The sequence below is a fragment of the Ursus americanus genome, unplaced genomic scaffold (assembly GCF_024610735.1).
Source record: "Ursus americanus isolate L20-20 unplaced genomic scaffold, mUrsAme1.1.p SCAF_140, whole genome shotgun sequence".
In the NCBI taxonomy this organism is placed as follows: Eukaryota; Metazoa; Chordata; class Mammalia; order Carnivora; family Ursidae; genus Ursus; species Ursus americanus.
Genome location: NW_028273722.1, coordinates 4619 through 18691, shown reverse-complemented (window position 1 = coordinate 18691; position 14073 = coordinate 4619). Strand labels below are relative to the sequence as shown.

Below are 14073 nucleotides of genomic sequence, written 5' to 3'. Positions count from 1 at the left end.
AGACAGGTCTCTAGGGACCTGCGATGTTCTGATGTTTGAATCTGTCTCCTCTTTCCTAAAAACAGTTATATGGCAGGTAGCCCTCGGAGGGAGCAGAAACCAAGGCTGACCTGCGGAGAATGCCTTCCAAGGTAGATAATGAATACATTCTAATCACATCCCTCGCCCCAGAATGCTGACACGTTATCAGAGCAGCATGGCAAGGACACCCACATTGCCAAGTAACACAGGCCAGGCATCCTTCAGGGAGGTGTTCTGATTTTAAAATCCCTGGCCTTCTGCCCTGTTGACCCCAAAGCATTTACACAGATGTCTACAGGGCTAGGCAAATAGCTTTTCCCCATGACTTCCTGGGCCAGCTGCTGTCTACTCTGGCCCAGAAACATTGAGCCCCGGCTCAGAAAGAGCCAGACACAACCCCTTCTTAAGATTTTGCTTGACTTGTTCTTAGGAGAGACGGGGGCAGCAGAAGGAAAGCACCGTGTTTCTTCGGGCACCTTACCACAAGCCACACTGAAGGCAGCCAGCTGGTGATGGCAGGAGGTAGGAGGCGAGGACAAGGTTTGCCTTTGCCCTGCCATCACTGGTGTGGGGCCCTAATTAACAGCAGACCCCCTGGCAATTCGGTTGGGGCAGGTAAATGAAATGTATCCCTCCAACTGGCTGCAGGACATGCACTAGGTACATACCAAGGGCTGCCAGCCAGTTCATAAATCCGTGAGTGATCGTGTGATGTGAACAGAAGCTAGTCTGAGGACACGGACATCCCGAGCTGCTGCAGAGACCCACCGTGCAGATAAAATGGGTAATTCTTAGAGGCGAGCAGCAGAAGGGCCTTTCTTTTTGTTCTTTGGCTACTGTAATCCTGGGAGAAACATTTTGCCTCTTTGCTCCCCAGAGTGAAATGAAAGAATGAAAATGTTTACTTTAAAATGATTTGCCAACTACTGGTCAAAATTGGGATGCAGATCCAAGTCTATGTGGATCTCTGATTTGTCTACAATATTTAAAACAAAGAAAACACAGACACAGTTGGTGAACTAGGATGGCCTCTTGATTTCGTCTAGGATTTGCTGCAGAGAAGCCCCTGACAGTGGAAACATTCGTCCTTGAAGAAGAGTCAAACAGGCTGCTGAGGAAGAGGAGACAAAGCTCTGGCCGTGTTGGCTGTCGCATACCCGGATGGGCCTGGCTGGCCTCCTGGGGGGGGGGGGAGTTCTGGGGAGCTGGCAAGCTGATGGGTTTGCTGCTGGGTTCGGCCTTAACCCCCTGAGGTGCACTGGTTGCTGATGACTTAGAAGACAGTACAGCGGAATGACTCGAATGATGGATGGAATCTACAAAACCCATGAATGAAAGAAAATGTTTGGTGGTCGACAAAGAACTGGAATCTGGCCTTATATTTAACCAGCGGTACCAGGGCAGAGCCTTGCTTTCTGGGAAAGCACCAAGCACAAGCACTGTGAGCAGGGTTCATTTCCTTGTTTGCAGATAGCTTCTTGAGGGAAGCAAACCACCTTAGAGGTGAGAGTGGGGCCCAGACATGGAAACCCATGGAAATGGCGTTTCCAAGAATACCAGGTGGAACCAACAGAATCTGTGACCACTGACAGATACTCAGGGGATACTGGCTCAGGAAATGGAGTGAGCAAGGCCACTGCAGGAGGGAGAAGATGTCCCATTTTAAGAAGGAAGTCAGCAGTCTATGCTCATGAAGCAATGGGGAAGAAAAGCCTTCCAGGATCTTCTCCTTCTTCCTATTGCAGTTCCCCTTGGGTCTACCAGCATGCGCATCCAGTGGAGACCCAGTGACACCCTGTGGAGTCAGGAGCACAGCAAAGATCCTGAGCCACTGGGGCGTGTGCTTGGTGCTTGGTCCCAGAGCCACGTTCAGCCTGATACACACCGAGGTGGAGCTATAAGGCCTGGCTACAGAAGTCTCCTCTCCGCCTGGAGAAAAGTGGTACCACCCAGAAAGCAGAGGCTACCTGAGTGGCCAGGCAGAGCCTTCTTCTCTTCATAGTGTGTGTACTCGCTGGCTACATCCATGTCAGAGCAGGCTTCTAGCTCATCAGACAGGAAGGAGGAGCTGCTGGGAGAGCGCTGGGAGTCCGACAAGGCATGGCTACTGGAGGGCGTGAGGGACCGGGCATCCAGCTTGGCCTGCAGGACCTCAATCACTTTCTCCTTCTCCTGCAGCTCCCTGCTGAGCCTAGTAGGGTGAAGGGGGACAACAGGTGAAGCCAAGGTCACCGGACCAACTAGTCCTGACTAAGGCACACGGGAAAAGCCGCAGGAGTCAAGGGAACCATTCTGGCAAAGAATGATCAAAATAACCTATCACTGATTAGGGGCGGAGGGTAGGTGGGGTGCAGAGGGAGGAGGAGGTGCAATAGCCACCCAGGGCACTGGCCCCGTGAGATGCTGGGGACTAGTGGAGCCCCAGCCAGCCCTCTAAAGCACAGCTGCTCCAAGTGTGGCCCCAGCAGAGCTGTTGGTTATCAGTCTCCAAGAAGGTAAGTACAGTAACTGAAGGTGAGCAGTGAGAAACATACAGCATCGTGGCATTGCCACTGACAACCAAGAGCAGGATGCGTGGAATCATCTGGCTGATTGAGGGTACAGCCCACGTATGTGTCTGTGATGGATCAGAAATGAAAACAGAACCAAAACACTTTGCTCTTCATGACAGGTATTCTGAGAATGGTCTAAAGCACACTTCTGACACAAAGGGGCTTGAACTGGTGGCTACAACAGATTTTGAGCCCATATTTTACTACAAATGATAAGAGTCTATGCAGTGATTCATGGAAAACTGGCTCCTGAGATACTGCAGCCTCCCAGGCATCTGCAACGTCCAGGCCTTTCCCCCCTAGGAACTGTACTGTGGTTCTTTGATTCTTTTTTTCCCCCCAAGGAAATTGAACGATTATTAAACTAGCTGCCAACTCAACTCAGGGTAAGCCAACTTAGTAGCACAAAGGAGGAAAGCAGAGGAGAACTCTGGGGGTGCCAAGGGCCCCTGGACCCTGGTTAGTTTACTGTTGGGTCAGACCAACTCTAGTTTACCAAGCCTGGAGAATAAATATGCAAATAGAAATCAACAGAATTATGGCAAAAGAGCGTAAAGAATTAGGCTAAGGTGTTCCATGAATAAATGAATTCATTATAATCAGCATTTCCCCTCCCTGATCTGTGAAGTTGCAGTCACCCTGGACCCCTTGGGCCTTGTTCCTGATCCTATTTCAAATTACCTGAGGGCCCGCGGTTCAAGTCCACCTTGATCTTTCTCACTTTTATGATTCTCTGTAAGCCAAATTCAGAAAGAAATGGTAAGAAATTAAACAGGTCCCACTTCCCACATTATAAATGCACGAGTACAGAACGGTGACTCCTCTGTGTATGTCCAGGACATGTAGGAGAATTACTTGGGAAGGCTGCAGATTGTATCCTCGGAGAGGAGACCTTTAGGCTCTCTTGAGCTCACCAGGCAGACCTCCCCTGACCTGGTGATCAGCATCATGACTTCCTCTGCCCTAAATCAATGCAAAGAAGTTTAAAAGGCACTTGCCCAGCTTCTCTCTGGACCATTCCAGCTTCCAAGCCTGCCACAGACTGACTCGCAGAGGTATGCTGTGTGTCCCATCACAGCATTCATGTGGAACCCACTCTTGCTCCGAGGAGATGACAAACCACCCTGTCCCACCTCTGCACCTGCCACCAGCATGTGGGATGTCTGGCCCCCAACTCGGATCCTGCTGTACTCCCTGGGTTACTCCCAGGAAATGTTTTCTAAGTAAAGAGCTCCAATGATAACCAACATTCCTAGCCCTTGCACTATGACATTCAGTGTCCAAATCACGTCCTAAGGGCAGGGTGCTTTCACTATATTGGGGTTATATTCATGTACGACACCATGAAATAAACAAAGAGACAGACACTGAAAGGCTAAGTCATTGCCCAAAGCAAGTTAATGGCGGCATCCAGGGCACAGCTTGAGTCTTGCAATTCTCAGGTCAGACTCTTTTCACTATGACGAGGTCCTCCGATCTCTTCTCCCTTTCTCCCCCTTAGCACTGGATGGACACAGCCTGCTTTCCTAAAGACCACTTGCCACGAGTGCTCCAGTTTCTGCCATTGCAATCATGACCTCCCCAACCCTGTGTTCCTCCTCAGTGCTCCCCACCAGCCAGTCCTGATCCTGCGATGGCCCCAGGAAATGAAGTGGAAGCAGGACCTGGGTGAAAAGGCCGTGGTGGAGGTGTGGTGGCCACCTGGGCCTGGAGCTGTGGGAGTGACTGAGTGTGTGCCAAAGCTGTATGATCAACTTACTGGTGCTGAGTTTGCTGGTAAGCCTCTCTGTCAGCTGGCTTCCCTGGGCGAGCTGCTCCCGGAAGCTCTGCCCCAGGTAGTAGTCAATGTCATTGCTCCTAAGAAGGTCCTCAAAAGATTTTACTGTATCTTTGGCATGCTGGGTGAGAAGATAACAGATACCTCTGCCTTCTCGCATCTTTCGGCGTAGGTTCGACAGCTCTCGGGCCTGATCCTGAATCAGGGAGTCATATTTCCTAATACAGGAGACAAGAGGAAAAAATAAGAATGAAAATGAGTGAATGTTAAATTATGGGCCTGCAATAGAGATTTCCGTGAGAACATCTCTAAGGAGGTCCCCCACGCCAAATTCTGGCACAGAAACCAAAGAAGGTATTTAAGAGTAAATCCTGCTCTGATACATGACATCAATTTAGTGTGCCATCGTTCTTACGCTGTTTTATACGTATTAGTCATATGTCCAGAAGAATCCTAAGTCCTGTGGACGTAAATACAATGCCAAATTTCACATTCCTCACAGGACTAGTAGAGTGTAGATTCACCGTTGATACTCAAGAAACACTAAATGTATTTATTGAGTAGATACTCAACAAACACAATAAATAAAAATAAATTCAGCGATTAGAATCACTCAATCCTGGCACACCAGGCTGGCTCAGTCAGAAGAGCACACGACTCCTGATATCAGGTTCGTGAGTTCAAGCCCCACATTGGGTGGACAGCATATGTAAAATAAACAAACAAACGAACATGGGGGGGAAGGGAAGGAATCACTTAATCCTAAGTCTAGATAGGATCTTTCGTGCCTTCTATTTGGAAGACCGTCTATATTACGGCAGACTGTATTTTGCCAAGATGGCCGTTACGCAAGTTCCTGTTCCACATGATGTTTTGTAAATGTGCCTTTGCCCCTTCTCTCATTAGCAGGTAGAGGCTGTTCTCCACCTCCTTAAATTTGGGCAAGCTCTGTGACCACCACGACCGAGGTAATGATGGAAGTGACATTGTGCCAAGCCCAGGAGTAGCTCTTAACTGTCTTGGCAACTTCTACTTCCTGTCAGTTGGAAGCCAGCTGCCATGTAGAAGTGGAACCACCCTGGGACCACCATACTGTGAGAGGCCCACCCCAGGAAGAAAGGCCCTGGAAGACGAGAAGCCAAGGGTGGAAAGGGAGAAGCCAAGGAGCACCACATTGCCAGACACATGAAGGAAGAAGCTATGTCCATCTCCAGCCACCACTGGACAGCAGCCCCATGAGAGACCCCCAAGTGAGAGCCACTCTGCTGAGCCCCGTCAATCCACATAAATTATTGTTTGAGGCCACTAAGCTTTTGGATGGTTTGACATTCAGTGCAAATAACAAGGACAGATACCTAGACAGAAGTCTACCCAGTGTTTTTCAATATAAAGTATCAATAGCAGTATCAGTTATGGTAAGTAGTACTGAGAGCTTAATATATGTTAAGCAATTATAAGCACTTATACTAATTCATTTAAACCCAATAACTACCCTTTGAGATAGGTTCTCTTACTCTCCTCATTTAATAGGTAAGGAAAGAGGCCCAGAAAGTCTAAGTAAGTTATACAGTTAGGAAGTTCCAGAGCTAGGATTCAGACCCAGGCAGTCTGGCTCCAGTCTTACTACGACACCACATATCCGGTCGCTTTACTAATAGATTCCTGAGAGGAAATCTCAGAGACCTGGTGTCTCCCAGCAGGGCCTACTGACCTGTCTTCAGATCTAGGCCTAGCATTTAAGCGGGTGTTCTTCTGATTGCCCTGATAGGTTCTCTCTTCTACCTGCCTGGGCTAGCCCACCTCCAACACAAACTTAGACATCATCAATCAAATAAGGGTCCAAAGAGTGCCCCTCTTACCCAGGCCATGAGGCTGATCTCAGCTCCTCTGCCAGCTTCCCTTCCACTCCAGTTTTCGGGAGCTGGGCCACTCTCTGGATCAGACTCTCCAGATCCTTTTTAGCCTGAAGCCCTGGGGGGTAGAAAGCCCCAGTGCCATCAGAGAGCCACCCCTCATCCTCATCAGTGACACTGTGAGGTGAGGATCCCTCGAGGGTGCCAACGGCCTTCAGCTTTCGAGGTCTCTCCAGACTAGATGAATAATCGTTTGTAACTGAGAGGGACCGGACCTGGCTCTTGAGGTTTTGAATGATCTTGTTGGCATTCTGCAGCTGGGCCTTCAGGTCTCTGATGTCCTTATGTAGGACAGAGATGTCTTCCGACTTTCCATATGCCTGGAACTCCTCCTGCTTCCCTCGAGGGCTCTCCAAGGGCTTCTTCCCTGGGGAGCTGGCCACTGAGGAGCCCAGGTACCCCTCCATCAGGATGGTTTCCCTGAGGCTGTTATGCTCCTCACACTCTGAGAAAAGACAAAGACATCCTCCTGAATAAAGCTATGCATGCTGCTGTAGCTGGAGCAGCTTTGGTGCTGGGGATAAGAATTCCTAGAGAAAAAGTTGAAGCGGGACTTTATTCAGCCCTGCACTTTACTAGCATTCAAACATGGTATTTCGTATCCACTCAACAGCCCTGCAGGTCAGGCACAGTCACCTTCTACTGCACGGAGTGTTTTTTTCTTTTCTCGATTTCAGTTTGGTGGGTGTCCCTACAGTCAAAGTCCTTTTATGATGGAAAAACAGGTCTTTTTAGCTGAGGGTTTGCATATCTCCAAAAGCTCATCTGGTTTCTTCATGAAAAAGTCAGCCTTAGACGATCATCTGTTGGATAAAACTTTTCTTCTCTTAATTAACAGAGTATGTTGAAAACTAGAGACATTCCAACTCACACTCAGCCTCACATTGGATAAGACTTCTCTGCCAAACTTCCTGTGCCTCGCTAGTCCTGGGGTCCCCTTCAGTCTACAGCACCCCCTCAGCCCTACTCCTCATCAGGTGTGGGACTGGTTAACAGCTCCTAGATGTGAAGGCCGACTCCAGGGAGGCCAGGTGAGCCCTTCCCTTGTGTTCCTACCGGGACTGGTGCTCTCCTCCCGCTCAGCCTCATTCTCACTTCGGCCGAAGGTCTCATACCCAGGTCCTGGAGGTCCACCTGCACCTGCTTGCTGTCCTGCTTCACCAAGGATTCACCTGCTTGGGAAGAGACAGAGGGTGTCACGGAAGCTCTGAATGTCCCACGTACCCCCTCAACCTCAGTGGCATGTGCCCTAGCCCTCAGGGGACAGGGAGGTCAGAGCCAGAGTGGGATGGATGGTACTTTGGACTCAAGTGGGAGAAAAGACCACCCACTCCAGGCAGGACTTCCTTGCACCAGGATGAGCCTGTTTGCCACTGATGATCTCACCTCCAACAACTGAGACTTTGTAGGGACCAGACATCTTTAAGTTGGGTATTATATGAATCATCATCCCTAGAAGCCCCAGTGAAACCAGCAACTGCTTTATCCACAGAGGCTCAGTAAATACGTGAATGGAGCTGAACTAATTTAGAGTCCTAAAACATTGAGATCCATACTGTTCTATAAGATAGCTATCAGTCACATGTGACTACTTCATATTAAATTAATTAAAATTAAATAAAACTCCCAAGTTGAACTAGCCACATTTCACATGCCCCATAAGCATTTCCATCACCCCAGGAAGCTCTACTAGAAAGCATGGATTCTAAACCAACGGTGATGACATATTTTTGAAGAATATGGTTTGGTGCCAAGAGGAGGAGAGGAACTATCAGTATATGTTGAGAGATGTAAAGCATTTTGCTGACTATACCAGAAATCAGCAAACCCAAATGTTGGCCCATTTCCTCCCTATATGGTCACTGCAAACTTGCTTTGTTCTTTATTCTTCTCTGCCAGGTGCAAAAACTGAAGTTAAATATGCATTTCCACAGTTCTAGGACCTGGTCAGGATTAAATTTGTTTTGAGGCTGGGAAAGAAAAGGGAAGTCTGCAAAGCATGTAGTTTCTCAGGGAGAAGACAGACACCTTGGTGATGGTGAACCTAAGACTTACTAAGCATGACTCTGTATTTCTCCAGCTGGTTGGCCTGGGCAAAGACTGTGGCTTCTGATATCAGCAGCTTCTCCTGGAGATCCTGATAGCGTTGTTTGCATTGGGCCAACTGGGAGCGCAGGTGCTTGGTGGATCCAGGAAGGCTAAATTCTGACTGAGGCCCAGGGTCTCGGGCCTGGGGCCAGTTATCCAGCTGTGAAAAGAGCCAGCACAGGGACCAGCCAGTCACGGCTCCTTCCCTTTCTGAACCTGTGGACTTTACTCATGGGTTTGTTACAGCATTCCTCACGGCCTTTGGTAGTGGCTTGCTTTCCAGCTCCGAGCTCCTGCAGAGCTAGGATCATGTTTTATTCATCTCTGTATCTACAGCACATACTACAGTGCCAGTAGAGTCCAGTGAGGAGCTCTCAGTATATGTTGGTGCAGTGGTTGAAAAGAGGAGGGTAGACACCTCTCCTCATCTCTCCCTGTGCTCCTGCCCCACCCTTGTTCCCCCCCAAATCCTCTATATTCCCTATTTACTCAATACTCAGCAAAGCCCCTCCCATTATGAGGATCCTGACAGCCCCTCCTGTGGCTCAGGAACAGACACCTGGGATGAGCTGTGATGAAAATGGCAGGGATAAGGAGAGATGTCATTACACACCACTTGTCTGGGCTGCCTTAACCCCCAGGCGTCCCTATACCACATCCTACTGAAATGATCTGTTTCGTGCCATCTTTCCCCACCGTACTGCATACTTACAGGGCAGAGACCAGGTCTTACTGCCTGCTGCCCAATGCCTACTGTGTCATCTGGAAAATTAAGTGCTGAAGAAATATTTATGAAAAAGTAATCACCCAATTAATATTTATGAGATAAGGTTGTAAAAGATTTTATAAAGGCTGAATGTGTATACAATATTATTACCACTGCTTGGGGGCAACGGTGCCCTTCCTCAGACCCTCATGACCCATGGGGCAGAACTGTTTAAGGTAAACACTGTTACCTCCAGCCCTTCTCCACAGGTCTTTCATTCCATCTAATCCCGCACTTACTTGGTGGCCATCCACTATGAGTGCAGCCCCAAGGTCAAGGCCCTGGGGTCTGGGGCAGGGCCTTATGGTCACGGGCTCCTCTTCTTGGTGTTGGGGCTTCTCAGGAGAACACACCAGCGCTGTATTCATTCTGTCAATCTCCCGGGCCAGGCGCGCAAGGAGCTCTGGACTAAGTTTACTATTTCCGTCCTTGCTGCTTAGCACCAGCTGTTCTTTGAGGAGGTTGATGATGTTGTGGGCATTCTTCAGTTTTCCCTGGAGCTTTCTGAACTCAGCCTGAAGGCTATTCTCACTCAGACCCCCTCTGGCTACCACAGTTTCCACTGTCACCTCGCCCTTCTCCTTGTCTTCCTCGATCTCCCATCCATCAGACATTTCTTCTCCCATCTGCTCTTTCAGCTCTGCATTCTCAAGGCAAAGGCTCAGCATGGTGTTCCTGCAGGAAACACACACACAATGAGGGGCTGGCTCTGCTCTCGGCCTCGGTTCCTGTAGTCCCCATCTTGGTCCAGCAGAGACTCAGAGATATCCCCAAAGCATGAAGCCACCTCAGAGACCAACAAGGACTCCCTTATTTTATAGACAAGGAAACCAAAACTCAAGAAGAGGAGAGACTTGCTCACACTTCCATAGCTACCTGGTGACAACACAGTCGCTAAAAATCTTGGACTCAACACACCGGTCTAGTTGTCTTTACCCTGGTCATTCAGCCTCATGTTCTTTTTTTTTTTTTTTTTTTTAAGATTTTATTTGAGATAGAAAGAGCACAAGTGGGAGCAGAGGGAGAGGGAGAAGCAGGCTCCCGCTGAGCAGGGAGCCCAACGCAGGGCTCAGTCCTAGGACCCTGGGATCATGACCTGAGCTGAAGGTAGATGCTCAACTGACTGAGCCACCCAGGCATCCCCTCAGCCTCATGTTCTAATTTTCAGTGGCTTCTGGAATAAACAAGGGTACTTACAGTGTTAAGGAAGACAAAACAATAAGAAAGACCTTGCCTAGGACAAACTTATTATGGATTCTACAATTCTATTAGTTATCATCGGTCAGTTTTCAACCACTGGATGAGAAAGTGGGACCTAGGAACAAAATAATTAAATAATACCAATCTAGAACTACAATCAATTGCACTTCTGTAATTATTTGCTTTATGTCTGGCTCTTGTGATAGCTCATCTTCATGAGGTCAGGGACTCTTTCTGTCCTGTTCACCTGTATCCCCAGAGCCTTCCCAATTCCTGCCACATAGAACATTCACATTTGCAGAAGAAATAAAATGGATAAACAACTAATTTTCACCAAGACATTCTAGATTCCATCCTTACTTCCCACCATACCCTTCACCAAGTTTGGATGGAAATGATTAAAAAAAACAACCATGGCTTTAACAAGGCAATTCATTTAAGTAGGCAGTTTGCTTAACCTCTTTGAGCCTCAGTCTCCTTTTACATAACATGAGGATAACTCGTACCTAGTAGAGTTACTGGATGCTTAAATGAACTAGCATATATGGTCTGGTAAGCTCAGGGTCTTCAACAGAGCAGTCCTTTTATTCTGCTGTACTAGCTTCAGACCTGAAAAGTACTACCATCAGAATCCTATGAGGTGCTTTAAAAAAAAAAAAACAACAACTTTAGAGCTAAGGCTTACGGATCTACATTTTACTCAGGTTCTCTGGGTGATCCTTAGCACGCTACTTTGAGAACCGCTGACTAGAAGAGGCAAAGAAAACAAGTGATTCACACCTGGAAGGATGCACAGTTAGATTAGAATCCTGAAGTCTTGGAACCAAGAGCAGGGCTTATCTAGTGTGAATCAAGGAAGAAAATACTTTAGGACACAGGAATCAGATAGACTATCTAGGAGAGAGTTTCCTCAATGGAGAGGAAGGGCGACATTTTGCCAAAACTGAGGTGTCAGATGGAGAGAAGGCAACACATGTGTAGTATGGAAAAGAATATTTGATATTATGTTCTAGCTTCATGTTTTGGGGAAAAACTCCGCTGTTTTCACGACACAAACCGATGAAAGCAAAGCTCAACAAAGTGTCCTCAAAAGATAGGCTATTCGTTTGATAGATTCTGTCTTCCACAGTATCCGTGATTCTTAAGGTTGTGTGGAGAGCTCAGAGTTTCAGTTTAGTAACTCCGGAGAAAAAAGAAAATAGTCCATGGAGGTATCTGCACTTGGTTTGATTGTATATTCAGCTGTATGATCAAAAGAGATGTACTGTTCTTACCCATGAGCTTAATCAAGTTTACACATAAAAAAAGTTAAGCAAAACTTTGCTTGTGGCACCTGGCTGGTTCAGTCAGTAGAGCACACAACTCTTGATCTCGAGGTTATGACTTCAAGCCCCATGTTGGGCATAGAGCTTATTTTAAAAACAAAAACAAAAACCTTACACTTTCGCTTAAGTAGAATTTCACTTCAGTAGAAAGAAATATCATGGGGGTGCCTGGGTGACTCAGTCAGTTAAACGTCCAACTCTTGATTTCAGCTCGGGTCATGATCTCAGGGTTGTGAGACTGAGCATGGCATGGAGCCTGCTTAAGACTCTGTCTCCTTCTCCCTCCACCCCTCCCCCACTTGAGCTCTCTTTCTGAAGAACAAGAAGAAGAAGAAGGAGGAGGAGGAGGAGGAGGAGAAGAAGAAATATCATGGTAATTCAGAGTGAAAGAACCAGCATGAAGGATGATCACAAGAATACTTCCAAGATTGTTTGACAAAGTATATAGCATAGAAGGAAAGGCTTAGATATTAAAAATTGGGAGGCAGGGGTCTAGCCATGGACTAATATGCAACTTTGAGCAAGTTGCTAGAACTTTTTAGACCAGAGTTTTCTTGACTTTGAAATAAGGATTAGGCTAGACGCCAAGGTCCTCTTCAGCGCTAAGATTATTCTATGACGTGGGGATGTTTAAGTGGCACATAATAGGAAGGGAAACAATAGGGCATGGATTTAAATTTGTACTTTTGCACTGCTGTGTTCTAAACAACAGGCCACAATGATTATGACCCTCAGGGATGAATGAAGGAGTGAATGGATTAACCCTACATTATCAGCATGCTCCCCAAGCATCTTTTGAAAAAATGCCTTTAAAAACAGAGTGACCAGGGGCACCCAAGTGGCTCAGTTGGTTAAGTGCCTGCCTTCGGCTCAGGTCATGAACCTAGGGTCCTGGGACTGAGCCCCACATCGGGCTCCCTGCTCAGCAGGGAGTCTGCTTCTCCCTCTCCTCCCCACCTCTGCTCACCCTATCTCTGTCTCTCTCTTTCTCAAATAAATAAATAAAATATTTTAAAAAAACAGAGTGGCCAATCTAACCAATGAATCAGCTATATACCACTTTTGTAAAGTTAACAAAACAGCAGAGATTATTAACATTGCTATTCCATGATTTAGGGATTCATGCTGCTAAGAGAGAGCTGAGTGGAAACAAAGGGGCCCCTGTAAAAATCCTCCTCCCTCATGGACTATTTGGGTTCCACACACAGCAGTGAAGCATCATGGGTAGTAGGAGATTTCTCATATGTTCCAGTCAATGCAAAAGAGCAACACCTGTCATACAACTGGGAGATTTTCACTCATGAATACATGGCTAATAATGGGCACTATTGTACTGAATTAAGACCAGATTTAAATAATTTGAATGATCACCATTATCCAATATTATTGAGTTTTCTCTAAAGAATTTGAACCATTAACACATGGAGCTTGATGTGGACCAAGAAGCCCTACAGCAGCACAAATGCCTTGGCTGCAGCAAGGTGAACTCCTTGGCTATGGTGGCCTCTCGATGGACAAGCTTTCCTTCTCTGGGTGGTGTCCTACCTGATGTGGGCCACAGAGGAGAATCCTGCTTCCTCAATTTGAGCCTTTAGCTCCTTCAGTTCCCCCTCAGCTCTCCTCTTCTCCCCTAAGTGCTGGTGGATCTCAGCCCTCAGGTGGAGCATTTCCTCCTGAAGACCTCTGTTATTGTCCCCTCCTGTTGAGGAAGGAGGGGGAAGACATACATTCTGGGTCTCCACAGCTGCCAGGCTCTTCTCCAAGGCCACCTTGATGATCTGAAAGAAAATCATAATTTAAAGAAGTTAGGTCAGGAGAGAGGATCCAAGAGGAACATCAGATTGCAAAGGCAGCCTTTAATAGGAACAAAAAAGGCAGCCCTAAAATGAGCTCGCCCTAAGGACTTCCTCAGCCATAAGGGTTCTGGAGACTGGTCTGGGTGGGGAGGACACAAGAGGGCAGGGGGGATTGCTGCCATGGGCAGGAAGAGCAGCATCCAGATGTTGGTGAGAAAAAAACACAAGCACATCATATATCAAAACCCAGTGCAAACACATGAGGTTTACACAGGACTGGAGAGTGTGGATGCTGTGATTCTTCTCTTCCTGGGAGACAGAGTCCCCTGAGAGGCTTCTTACAAGACGGGAAACTTCCTTGACTCCACAACATCCGAGTCCTTGACTACAAAGATCTCGGCTTGAGACACCAGCTCTCAAAGCCTAAGGCCATGTCTGCCCCTCAGGCCCTAAAAAGGAAGACGAAGACAGAAGGCACTTAGCTACAGGTAAAACAGCAGCTTAATTTCACTGGCAGCAGGAGAATCACGCCCTATAACTACAGAGAAGGTAAAGTGAGGCCACCTGCCCACGTGTTGGTTATCACCCTTGTGCTGATGCTGCCAGGCAAATTCTCTCTACAAATCTAAGCACCT

General features: G+C 47.4%; 1 protein-coding gene across 1 annotated transcript in view; it reads right to left on the bottom strand.

Annotated features, from left to right (window-relative positions):
• LOC123803652 (myomegalin-like) overlaps nucleotides 1-13450 on the bottom strand; it is a 37948-nt gene extending 24498 nt beyond the window's left edge. Inside the window, 10 exon segments of the mRNA XM_087860579.1 lie at nucleotides 1179-1337; nucleotides 1989-2212; nucleotides 3255-3306; nucleotides 4333-4568; nucleotides 6210-6708; nucleotides 7320-7382; nucleotides 7385-7438; nucleotides 8319-8511; nucleotides 9357-9792; nucleotides 13188-13450. Coding sequence (XP_087716705.1) covers nucleotides 1179-1337; nucleotides 1989-2212; nucleotides 3255-3306; nucleotides 4333-4568; nucleotides 6210-6708; nucleotides 7320-7382; nucleotides 7385-7438; nucleotides 8319-8511; nucleotides 9357-9792; nucleotides 13188-13435 — 2164 coding nt within the window. The 5' untranslated portion in view covers nucleotides 13436-13450.
• Between the last annotated feature and the right edge of the window lie 623 nt (nucleotides 13451-14073).